This window comes from Eumetopias jubatus, unplaced genomic scaffold, assembly GCF_037043125.1.
Source record: "Eumetopias jubatus isolate StellerSeaLion01/CBP00866 unplaced genomic scaffold, mEumJub1_p1.0 scaffold_7, whole genome shotgun sequence".
NCBI classification, from domain to species: domain Eukaryota; kingdom Metazoa; phylum Chordata; class Mammalia; order Carnivora; family Otariidae; genus Eumetopias; species Eumetopias jubatus.
The window spans coordinates 97,509,657-97,522,230 of record NW_028274813.1 but is presented as its reverse complement, the minus strand read 5'-3'; the positions used below and the strand labels follow the sequence as shown (position 1 = coordinate 97,522,230).

General features: G+C 35.7%; 1 protein-coding gene across 5 annotated transcripts in view; it reads left to right on the top strand.

Moving 5' to 3' along the window:
• Positions 1-12,574, top strand: part of ZNF280D (zinc finger protein 280D) — a 129,867-nt gene that overhangs the window by 37,676 nt on the left and 79,617 nt on the right. For all 5 annotated transcript variants that reach the window (XM_028100201.2, XM_028100204.2, XM_028100205.1 and 2 more), the window contains 2 exons: positions 9,194-9,364; positions 9,670-9,779. In XM_028100201.2, coding sequence (XP_027956002.1) covers positions 9,194-9,364; positions 9,670-9,779 — 281 coding nt within the window. The remainder of the gene's footprint in view (positions 1-9,193; positions 9,365-9,669; positions 9,780-12,574) is intronic.

Sequence of the window (12,574 nt, the reverse complement as noted above, 5' to 3'; positions counted from 1 at the left end):
TAAAATTTTTCTTTTGTAAACTACAGTGTACTTAAAACATTGAAAAGTGATTCATTTGTAGAAACTTAGTTTGGAGTATTCTCTGCTTTAATTTTTTCTTTTCTTTTTGCTTGGGGTATTTTGGTCTGGCTTCTTTCATAATTGCTGTTTATATATTCCTTTATTTGAAGCCGTATTTAGTATTTTCTTGCATAGAGAGATTATTTCATGAATTATTTGAATATATATAGTCCATAATAGATGTTTGTATAATTTTTTATACCTCTGACTTTTAAAAAAATTATTTCTTAAAAATTAAATTAATTAAACCCCTGACTTTTAAAAAATTATTTCTTAAAAAATTAATTAAAAAATTAAATATTTCTTAAAAATTAAATTAAATCTTTAAAAATTAAATCAAGTTTTTATTTATTTATTTTTAAAAGATTTTATTTATTTATTTGACAGAAAGAGACACAGAGAGAGAGGGAACACAGGCAGGGGGGAGTGGGAGAGGAAGAAGCAGGCTTCCCGCTGAGCAGGGAGCCCGATACGGGGCTCGATCCTACGACCCTGGGATCATGACCTGAGCTGAAGGCAGATGCTTAACCGACTGAGCCACCCAGGTGCCTCTCAAGTTTTTGTTTAAATTCCAGTTAACGTACAGTGTAATATTAGTTTCAGGTGTAGAAATCAGTGATTCAGCACTTACATACAACACCTGGTGCTCATCACAACAACTGTCCTCCTTAATGCCCATCACCTAACCCATCCCTTCACCTACCTCCCCTCTAGTAATCATCAGTTTGTTCTCTTCCTTAAGAATCTGTTTCTTGGTTTGCCTCACTTTCTTTTTCTTTTTTCCTCTATGTTCATTTGTTTTGTTTCTTAAATTCCACATATGAGTGAAATCATGTGCTATTTGTCTTTGTCTGACAGACTTATTTCACTTAGCATAATACTCTTTAGCTCTATCCTTGTCATTGCAAACGGCAAGATTTCATTCTTTTTTATGTCCGAGTAAGATTCCATTGTGTGTGTGTGTGTGTGTGTGTGTGTGTGTGTATCACATCTTTATCCACTCATCAGTCGATGGACATTTGGGCTCTTTCCATAATTTGGCTATTGATAATGTTGCTATAAATATTGGGGTGCATGTATCCCTTCTAATTAGTATTTTTATATCCTTTGGGTAAATACCTAGTAGTGCAATTGCTGGATGGTGGATGGTAGGATAGTTCTAGTTTTAATTTTTGAGGAACCTCCATACTGTTTTCCAGAGTGGCTGCCCCATTTTGCATTCCCACCAACTGTGTAAGAGGGTTCCCCTTTCTCTGTATCCTTGCCAACATCTGTTGTTTCCTGTGTTGTTAATTTTAGCCATTCTGACTGGTATGAGGTGATATCTCATTGTAGTTTTGATTTGTATTTCCCTGATGATGAGTGATGTTGAGCATCTTCCATGTGTTTGTTGGTGATCTGTATGTCTTCTTTGGAAAATGTCTGTACATGTCTTCTTACCATTTTTGAAATGGATTATTTGTTCTTTGGGTGTTAAGTTTGATAAGTTCTTTATAAATTTGGGGTACTACCCCTTTAATAGATAGGTCATTTACAAATATCTTCTCCCATTCCGAAGATTGCCTTTTAGTTTTATGGATTGTTTCATTTGCTGTGCAGAAGAAGCCTTTTATTTTGATGGAGTCTTTTTTTTTTTAAGATTTTATTTATTTATTTGACAGAAAGAGATACAGCGAGAGAGGGAACACAAGCAGGGGGAGTGGAGAGGGAGAAGCAGGCCTCCCGCCGAACAGGGAGCCCGATGCAGGGCTCGATCCCAGGACCCTGGGATCATGACCTGAGCGGAAGGCAGACGCTTAACGACTGAGCCACCCAGGCGCTGCTTGATGGAGTGTTAATAGTTTGCTTTTGTTTTCCTTTCACAGGAGGCATATCTAGGAAGAAGTTGCTATGGCCAATGTCAGAGAGGTTACTGCCTGTATTCTCCTCTAGGATTTTGATGGTTTCCTGTATCACATTTAGGTCTTTCATCCAGTTTGAATTTATTTTTGTGTATGATGTAACAAAGTGGTCTAGTTTCATTCTTTGGATATAGCTGTCCAGTTTTCCCAACACCATTTGTTGAAGAGACTGTCTTTTTTTTTTATTTTTTAAAAATAATTTATTCATTTGACAGAGAGCGAGCACAAGCAGGGGGAGTGGCAGGCAGAAGGAGAGGGAGAAGCAGGCTCCTTGTTGGGTGGGGAGCCTGATGTGGGACTCGATCCCAGGACACTGGGATCATGACCTCAGCTGAAGGCAGACGCTTAACTGACTGAGCCACCCAGGCACCTCAGACTGTCTTTTTTCCATTGGGTATTCTTTCCTGCTTTGTTGGAGATGAATTGACGATATAACTGTGGGTTCGTTTCTGGGTTTTCTATTCTGTTCCATTGATCTATGTGTCTGTTTTTGTGCCAGTACCAGTCTTGATGACTACAGCTTTGTAATGTAGATTGAAATTCGAATTGTGATGCCTCCAGCTTTGATTTTCTTTTTCAAGACTGGTTTGGCTATTCAGGGTCTTTGTGGTTCCATACAAATTTTAGGATTGTTTGTTCTAGCTCTCTGAAAAATCCTGGTGGTGTTTGATAGGAATTGCATTAAATGTGTAGATTGCTTTGGGTAATATAGACATCTTAATAATATTTGTTCTTCCAATCCATGAGCATGGAACATTTTTCCATTTCTTTGTGTCCTCTTCAATTTCTTTCATCAGTGTTTTATAGTTTTCAGAGTACAGATCTTTTATTTCTTTGGTTAGGTTTATTCCTAAAGTATCTTATGGTTTTGGGTACAATTGTAAATGGGACTGATTCCTTGATTTCTCTTTCTGCTGCTTTATTATTGGTGTATAGAAATGCAACATATTTCTGTATGTTGATTTTGTATCCTGCAACTTTACTGAATTCATGTGTCAGCTCTAGCAATGTTTTGGTGGAGTCTTTTGGGTTTTCTGTATAAAGTATCTTGTCATCTGCAAATAATGAAAGTTTGGCTTCTTTAGGATGGCTCCTGTTTTTTTTTGTTGTCTGATTGCTGTGGCTAGGAGTTCCAATACTATGTCAAATAACAGTGGTAAGAGTGGACATCCTTGTCTTGTTCCTAACTGTAAAGGAAAGGCTTTCAGTTTTCCCCCATTGAGGATGATAATTAGCTGTGGGTTTTTCGTATATGGCCTTTATGATGTTGAGGTATGTTCCCTCTATCCCTACTTTGTTGAGAGTTTTTGTTATGATTGGGTGTTGTACTTTGTCAAATGCTTTTTTTGCATCTATTGAGAGAATCATATGGTTCTTACCCTTTCTTTTATTAATGTGGTGCATCACATTGATTTGTGAATATTGAATCACCCTTGCAGCCCAGGCATAAATCCCACTTGGTTGTGGTGTGTGATACTTTTAATTTACTGTGGGATTTGATTTGCTAGTATTTTATAGAGAATTTTTGCATCCATGTTCTTGAGGGATCTTGGCATATAGTTCTTCAGTAGTGGAGTCTATTTTTTGGAATAGTTTGAGAAGAATAAGTATTAACTCTTCTTTAAATGTTTGGTAGAATTCTTCTGTGAAGCCATCTGGCTCTGGACTTCTGTTTGTTGGGAATTTTTTTGATTACTGATTCAGTTTCTTTACTGGGTTATCGGTCTGTTCAAGTTTTCTATTTCTTCCTATTTCAGTCTTGGTAGTTTATATATTGTAGGAATTTATCCATTTCTTCCAGGTTGTCTGATTTGTTGGCATATAGTTTTTCATAATATTCTCTTATAATTGTTTGTATTTTTGAGGTGCTGATTGTAATTTCTCTTCTCTTGTTTGTGATTTTCTTTATTTGGGTCCTTTGTTTCTTTGATAAGTCTGGCTAGGAGCTTATCAATTTTACTGATTTTTTTTCAAAGAGCCAGCTCCTGGTTTCATTGATCTATTGTTGTTGTTGGTTTTTTTTTTAAGTAGTTTCTATATCATTTATTTCTGCTTTAATCTTTATTCTTTCCCTTCTTCTGCTGACTGTAAGCTTCATTTATTGTTCTTTTTCTAGCTTTTTTAGGTGTAACGTTAGGTTGTTTATTTGAGATTTTTCTTGCTTCTTAAGGTAGGCCTGTATTGTTATATACGTTCCTCTTATGACCGCTTTTGCTGCATCTCAAAGCTTTTTGACCACTGTGTTTTCATTTTCATTTGTTTCCATGTATTTTTTAATTTCTTCTTTGATTTCCTGGTTGACCATTCATTTTTTAGTAGCATTTTGTTTAATCTCCATGTGTTGTCTTTCCAAGTTTTTTCTTGTAGTTGACTTCAAGTTTCATAGCATTGTGATCAGAAAATTTGCATGGTGTGATCTCAGTCTTTTTGTGCTTGTTGAGGCCTGATTTGTGACCTAGTATGAGATCTATTCTGGAGAATGTCCCTAGCACATTTGAAAAGACTGTGTATTCTGCTGCTTGAGGGTGGAATGTTCTGAATATATCTGTTAAGTCCTATCTGTTCCAGTGTGTCATTCAGAGCCATGTTTCCTTGTTGGTTTTCTGGTGAGATGATCATTGTAGTGAGTGGGGTGTTAAAGTTCCCTATTATATTATTGTCCACGAGTTTCTTTAATTTTGTTATTAATTGCTTTATATATTTGGGTGCTCCCATGTTGGGGGCATAAATATTTACAGTTGTTAGATCTTGTTGTATAGACCCCTTTATTATGATATTGTGACCTTTTTCATCTCTTATTACAGTCTTTGGTTTGAAATCTAGTTTGTCTGATACAAGTATTGCTACTCCGACTTCCTTTTGATGTCCATTTGCACGATAAATGTTTTTCCATCCCCTCAACTTTCAATCTTCAGGTATCTTTGGGTCTAAAAAGAGTCTCTGGTAGGCAACATATAGTAGGGTCTTTTTTTTTTTTAATCCATTCTGACACCCATTGTCTTTTGATTGGAGCATTTAGTCCATGTACATTCAGAGTAATTATTGATAGACATGTCTTTAGGGCCATTTTATTACTTGTTTTGTTGTTGTTTGTGGAGATTTTCTCTGTTCCTTTCTTCTCTTTGTCACTTTTTGTCTTTCCATTCAAGAGTCCCTTTTAATATTTCTTGCAGGGCTGGTTTAGTGGTCATGAACTCCTTTAGTTTTTGTTTGTCAGGGAAACTCTTTATCTCTCCTTCTTTTCTGAATGATAGCCTTGCTGGATAGAAATTTTTGGCTACAGATTTTCCCCATTCAGCACTTCGAATATCTCATGCCACTCTCTTCTGGCTTGCCAGATTTCTGTGGTGAGATCTGCAGCTAGCTTTATGGGTCTTCCCTTGTAAGTTAGGGACTTTTTTGTTTTGCTGCTTTTAGAATATTTTTTATGACTGTATTTTGCAAATTTAATTACAATATGTCTTGGTGTTGGCCTGCTTTTGTTGATTTTGATAGGAATTCTCCATGCTTCCTGGATGTGGATGTCTGTTTCCTTCCCTGGATTAGGGAAGTTTTCAGCTGTTAGTTCCTTAAATAAGTTTTCTGCCCCCTTTTCTCTCTCCTTCTTGTGGGATTCCTATAATGTGAATGTTATTACATTTAATGGAGTCACTGAGTTCTCTATGTCTATTCTCATTATGCATAATTCTTCTTTTCTTTTGTTCAGCTTCATTATTTTCTATAGTTCTATCTTCTATATCACTTACTCATTCCTTTGCTTCTTCCATCCTTGTGTTTTCTGCATCCAGTCTGTTTCAGATCTCAGTTATTGCATTTTTCATTTCTGACTGATCATTTTTTAACTGTTTTATCTCTGTGGTAAGGGCCTCCCTGAAGTCTTCCAATTTTTTTCTCAAGCCCAGCGAGTATTCTACGATTGTTGCTTTAAATTCTCAATCAGGCATATTACTTGTGTCTATTTTGATTAGATCTCTGACTGGGACTTTTCTTGTTGTTTGATTTGGGATGAATTCTTCCATCATGGCATTTTGTCTAAGTCTCTATCTTCTGTGAGTTAGAAAAGCCTGTTAATTTCCTGCTCCTGAGACTAATGGCTTTATGAAGAAGAGGCCATATAGTGTCCAGAGCCTGGTGCTTCAGGGAGTATCTCTGGTGTGTGCTGCATGTACTCTGGTCCTGTGTGTTGGCTGCTCTATCATTCAGTCCAGTTGTATGTAGAGACTCTACTTGCCTGCAGTAGGCAGTGTTTGGGCCTTGGCCAGAGTGGGTGAGTTTTAACTAGGTGCACTCTGGTCTGCTTATTAAATGAGATCTGATGCTACTTCTACTAGAACTGAAGCCTTGCAGAACTTTCTGGTTGGGAGATGTGTGTGCAGGAGTTTCTGCACACCTACTCCTTTGTCCCCAGAGAGGGGGCTTCGTGCTTGTTGCTCTTAGGGAAGGACTCCAAGAAGAGCAAATGAATAATTTTCCTTTGTGTATCCCAGGCATTTTTCAGACTGCTGCTTTCATGCTGTCTGTCTTTGGGTTGCTTGCCTGCCAGGAGCGTTGCAGTACACTTTGGGCTCTATCCCAGTCAACCCTGCTGACTTTTAAAACTCCAAACTTTAGAGATGTGGTGTGGGTAGGGGCCTACATTGGTCTTCTCGTGGAAGGTCTTGCTGCATTGGGACTAATGCAGGTTTGACGGAGAAGGACAGTTGAGCCAGAAAGGGTTGTGGGACTTGGAGCAAGCAGGCTAGGCAGCCAGTATCCAGCTGAGCTTCCCTTAGCAGGTGGCTCTGTGCCTCTGTTGAGGGGCAGGGGAGGGAAATGGCACCCACTGGCTCTTTTGTCCCTGGAGAGGCATTTCTGCCAACATGGCCAACACGGCCTCTCACAGATGTGCTCCGAGAAGAGTAAACAATCTCCCTGCTGTGCGCCTTAGGCATTCCTCAGATAGTGCCATCTGCCCCTGGGGTTGTTTGCCAGCTTTCTCTCCAGGAGTAGGGCAATGCCCTCAGGGGTCTATCCCAGCCAAGCCCACCAACCTTTAAAATTCCAATCTTCAAGTCCTGCTGTTTGCCAAAATGCATGGAAATCAGCCTTCGTGTTTTTCCAGCCAATAGCTTTGGGGAGTTGTTCTCCTTGTGCCTCTCTCAGCCACCAGGGCTCCCTCCCCTCTGTAGCACCTGTGATCCTGTGATCCATTTCTCTCCCAAACCATGTCTCCATACTTCCTACCTTCGTAGATGTGGCCTCTTTTCCCTCTTCTTCCTCTAATTGTGGAGTTTGTTCTGTCAGTCCTGAGGTTGATTTCTTGGGTAGTCAGAATGATTTGATAGTTATCTAGTTGTGTTCAAGGGACAAGAGGAGCCTAGGGTCCTCCTACTATGCCACCATGTTAGCTCTCTCCCCCCCAAATTAAATTAATTAAAAAATTCAAGTATAGGGGCGCCTAGGTGGCTCAGTTGGTTAAGTGTCCAATTCTTGATTTCGGCTCAGGTCATGATCTCAGCTCAGGTCAAGCCCCCCATCAGGTTCCATTCTGGGTGTGAAGCCTGCTTAAGATTCTCTCTCTCCTTCTCCTTCTGCCCCTCTCCTTCTCTAAAAAAAAGAAGAAATTAAAAAAAATTCAAGTATAATTAAATAGTGTTATATTGGTTTCAGGTGTACAGTATAATGATTCAGCAATTCCATACATTACTTGGTGCTCATCACAATAAATTTATTTTTAATCCCCATTACCTGTTTCACCCATCCTCTTACCCATCATCCCTCTGGCAACCAGCAGTTTGTTCTCTGTATTTAAGTGTTTGGGTTTTTTTCTTTCTGTCCTTTTTTTCCTTGTTCATTTGTTTTGTTTCTTAAATTCCACATGGGAATGAAATCATATGGTATTTGTCTTTCTCTAATTTCACTTTAGCATTATATTCATTATATCCTCTAGATCCATCCATGTTATTGTAAATGGCAAGATTTCATTTTTTTTATTCCATTTATTTATGTACAAAATCTTTATCCATCTATTGGTGAACACTTGGTTACTTACATATCTTGGCTATTGTAAATAATGCTGCAATAAACTTATCTTTTAGTGTTTTTGTATTCTTTGAGTAAATACCTACTAGTGGAATTACTGGACCATATGGTAATTCTATTTTTAATTTTTTGAGGAACCTCTGTACTGTTTTCCACAGTGGATGCACTGGCTTGCATTCCTGCCAACAATGCATAAGGGTTCCTTTTTTTCCACATCCTCATCAACATTTTTTATTTCTTGTCTTTCTGATTTTAGCCATTCTGACAGGTGTGAAGCGGTATCTTACTGTGCTTTTGATTTGCATTTTACTGATGATGAGTGATGTTGAGCATCTTTTCACGTGTTTTTTGGCCATCTGTATATCTTTGAAGAAATGTCTGTTCATGTCTTCTGCCCATTTTTAATTGCATTATTTGGGGTTTTTTTGGTGTTGAGTTGTATAACTTACTTTTATATTTTGGATATTAACTCCCTTTCAGATATATCATTTGGAAATATCTTTTCCCATTCTGTAGATGGCCTTTTTGTTTTGTTGATGGTCTCCTTTGCTAAGTAAAAGTCTTTAATTTTGGTGTAGTCCCAATAGTTTCATTTTGCTTTTGTTTCCTTTGCCAAAGGAGACATATCTCGAAAAATGTTTCTGTGGCTAATTTCAAAGAGATTACTGCCTATGTTTTCTTCCAGAAATTTTATGGTTTCAGATCTCACATTTAGGTCTTTAATCCATTTTGAGTTTATTTTTGTGGATGGTATAAGAAAATGGTCCAATTTCATTTGTTTGCATGTAGCTGTCCAGTTTTGCCAACATCATAGCTGAAGAGACTTCTTCCTATTTTATATTCTTGCCTCCTTTGTTGTAGATTAATTGACCATCTAATCGTGGGTGTATTTCTGGGCTCTCTGTTGTATTGCATTGATCTGTGTGTCTGCTTTTGTCCAGTACCATACTCTTTTGATTACTACAGCTTTGTAGTATATCTTGAAATCTGAGATTGCGATACTCCGGTTTTGTTCTTCTTTTTCAAGATTGATATTTGGTACACCCCCTGACTTTTGATCACATCAATTTTTATCATTATTTATTGTCATTTGAATGATAGGATAATTCAGTTGTATTACATTTAGTTTAGCTCCAAAGTAATTTTACCTTGTTATAAGTAATATGCTAAAGTATTTAAAAATATATTTCCCGCTATTTAATTCATTGTAGGTATGCATGAAAGTTCCTTTTTATCAAAACGTCCTTCTACTTCTGAAGTAAACAGCGTTAATCCAAAAAAGCCAAAGCCCAGTGATGGTATTTCTGGATTAAATTCTTCAGCTGTATTTCCTTCAGTTAAATCTCTTTCAGTGACATCTCCCCAGGCTACGTCATCAAAAGGTAAATGTGAAATGTGGCATATAAAAAAGAAATTATAGGGGCTCCTGGGTGTCTCAGTTAAGCATCTGACTTAATTTCAGCTCAGGTCAGTGAGATTGAGCCACACTGGACTTCGTGTTGGGCAAGGAGCCTGCTTAAGATTCTCGGTCTTTCTCCCTTTGTCCCTCCCCCCCTTAAAAAAAATAAATTACAGTATTTATACATAAGTTTTAGAAGTTGTAGTAAATTTACAAACTGTTATTAGTGGTTACTTAAGGTTATAAAGTGATGAATTTTGTATTATATATGTTTTGAATTTATTTTAGGTACAAATACCTCATCAAATCAATCTAAAAATGGAACACCTTATCCAAGAGCTTGTCCAAAGTGCAATATTCATTTTAATCTTTTGGATCCTTTGAAAAATCACATGAAGGTAAAACTTTTTCAAAATTTAATTTTAAGAAGGTTTGCAATCCCTGAAAATACTGATTGATTTATAGTAAATGTTTTGTGGAGATAGGTAAAAAATCTTCTCCTAGTGGTGTTTCCATATAATTTAGGCAAAGATTTATATTCATAATGATTATTTACATAAAATATTTTAAAATTTCCTCTGAATCATCAAATTTTAAGATTAAATTTATATGCATTATAATATATGCTTTTTATATTCTAATTTTAAATGAAAATAAAGTATTAATCAGAATATTTTATAGTTTGGTATACTTCAAACTTTTTTTTAAACAAAGATATATAGTTTCTTCAGTTATCTTATTTTTGTGTCCATGGTAATATGTGCATGTCACATTACACAATGAAAATCTGAATTTTACATTTAATTTTCAACACTCAGACTTAAGCCCCAAATGATGGATGATGGAGCATTTCATATGAAGTAATTATTTTAACTCCATTCAGAATATAGTTTGTGTAATTGTCATTAATTAATTCAGATTTTTTGCTGGAATAGGAAGCTCTTGAAATTAAATTTTAAGAAATTTTCAGGGGTACCTGGGGTGGTTAAGCATCTGACTCTTGATTTCGGGCTCAGGTCATGATCTCAGGGTCATGAGATCCAGCCTGGCGTCAAGCCCGTGGTTGGGCTCCAAGTTGGGTTAGGAACCTGCTTAAGAGTCTCTCTCCCTCTTCCTCTGACCCCTTCCCTCTTAAAAAAGGAAAAAAAAGAAATTTTCAAAGTAAAAATGAAATATGAGTTGTGGGTAACATTTCACTTGAAATATTTTAGTACATATTACAGTATCCTACTGTGGTCTGAGGATAGCCTGTATTCTCTTTGCATGCCCAGTATAAATGGCAGGAAGAGGGAAAGAGGAAGAAAAAAGTCCATGTAGATTATATGAAGAAAGAAAGGAAGGTGGGGTGCCTTTGTGGTTCAGAATAGCACGGAGTCTGCTTGGACTTGCTCTCCCTCTTCCTCTGCTCCCCTACGTTCACACACACTCTCACTTTCTGTCTCTCTCTCTCTCTCTCTCTAAAATGAAATAAATCTTTTAAAAAATATAACATTTGATAGAAAAGTAAAATAAGGGAACTTTTTTAGAATTTCAAATACAATCTCTTTATTCATATACAAAGCTGTATTTGGTCTGTCACTACTTTTGGCTCTCAGAATGTAGTCCCTGATAATTGCTCTTTGTGCTTTCTTCTTACATGAGAATTAACCTGTACAAGTGCTTTCACTTTTTTAATCTGTGTCATGTTTTGATGAGAAACCTGAATTTTTTTTTAATGTTTTGAATTTGGAAAAAAGGGCTAAATTCTTTAATTTAATTATTTGAGTAAGTAATACAGTGATACTATTCAAAATAAAAAAGTTTACAAAGGTGTACAAGTAAAAAATCATAATTGTGTCTCTTATTTACCTGGTTCCCAGAATGACTGAAAGAAAATTATTTTTATTAGTTGGTTTTTGTATTTTCCCCAATTTTCTTTCTGCATATACAGGTGAACAGAAATGTTATTTTCTTTCTATTTTGTATATAATTTATAGCTTATTATTATACTTCTGTACTAGAGAAACTGGCAGCCATTTTCCAGAATGTAGCTTCACTTCCAAAATGTATTGTAGCATTGTTTGGGATTACTCATATTAGAAACAACCAAAATTTCATACAACATTCATATAATAGAACACTACACAACCTTTTAAAAGAATGGAATCTCTATAATAGGTAATGATATGGAGAGATCTCTTAAGACATATTTTTTAACTAAGTTAAATATAATATGAATAACTTATGTGTGTTTATATCTCAAAGAGATATGATGGAATAGGGCAAGGAAGTTTAAGACTGTGTAAACTCTTTGCATTCTAGTTTATGCATTTTATATATCAGTTGAACTTTTAGTATTACGACAATGACTTCCATTTTGGAAAAATGTGATTTTTAGATTCTTTATAAATGAATTTTTGCTGTTACTCTAGATAAGAAGATGACTATACCACAGAAATAATGTTTCCTTTCAATAAACAATATCTAAAACATAAAGCAAAATCCTACAATAATAAGAATAATTTATCTGAGACCATGTGCCAGACTACTAAGCTTTAAATACATTATTTCATTTAATCCTTAGAAAACCCTTTGAGATTGACATATTTCTCATTGTTTTATAGCCAGTTTATTTAAAGACATAACTGGCATTCACACATTTAATGGTAAAAACCCACGTTCTAACAAATTTTTCCTTTTTTAGTGTATAGGTTATTTGATGTTACATGGAAACTTGAAAATAGGTAAATAATTTGTTTTGGAATTTGATATTTATCAACCAGATCTAGCATATTAATTACATTATTTAGATATTTGTATTTTTATTTATTTTGTTGTCTGCTTTATGTTACATGGATTGAGCAACACCATGTCTCAATCTACATCTTTCATTACTAATATTTTCTTGGATATATTACGGTTTTGTTTTAAGATTGTTGCTGTTGTTTGTGATATAGATGAATCTCTTATAATTGTATTGCAAATACATCCTTTAGCATTTTTATAAAGTATTCTTTTTGTCTTAATGTTTAATGACTTTTAGGTTCACAACCTGTGGTTTCTTATGGTTTCCATGTACCTAGTATATTATTTGTGTATCCTTTTCTCTTTAACCCTTTTGAATCACGTTATGCCCCTTGGTTTCAGAAGAGTTGATTTTTTCCTTTGTGATCTTATATGAAAATCTCTTTTGTTTTGCACTTGAATTAAACTT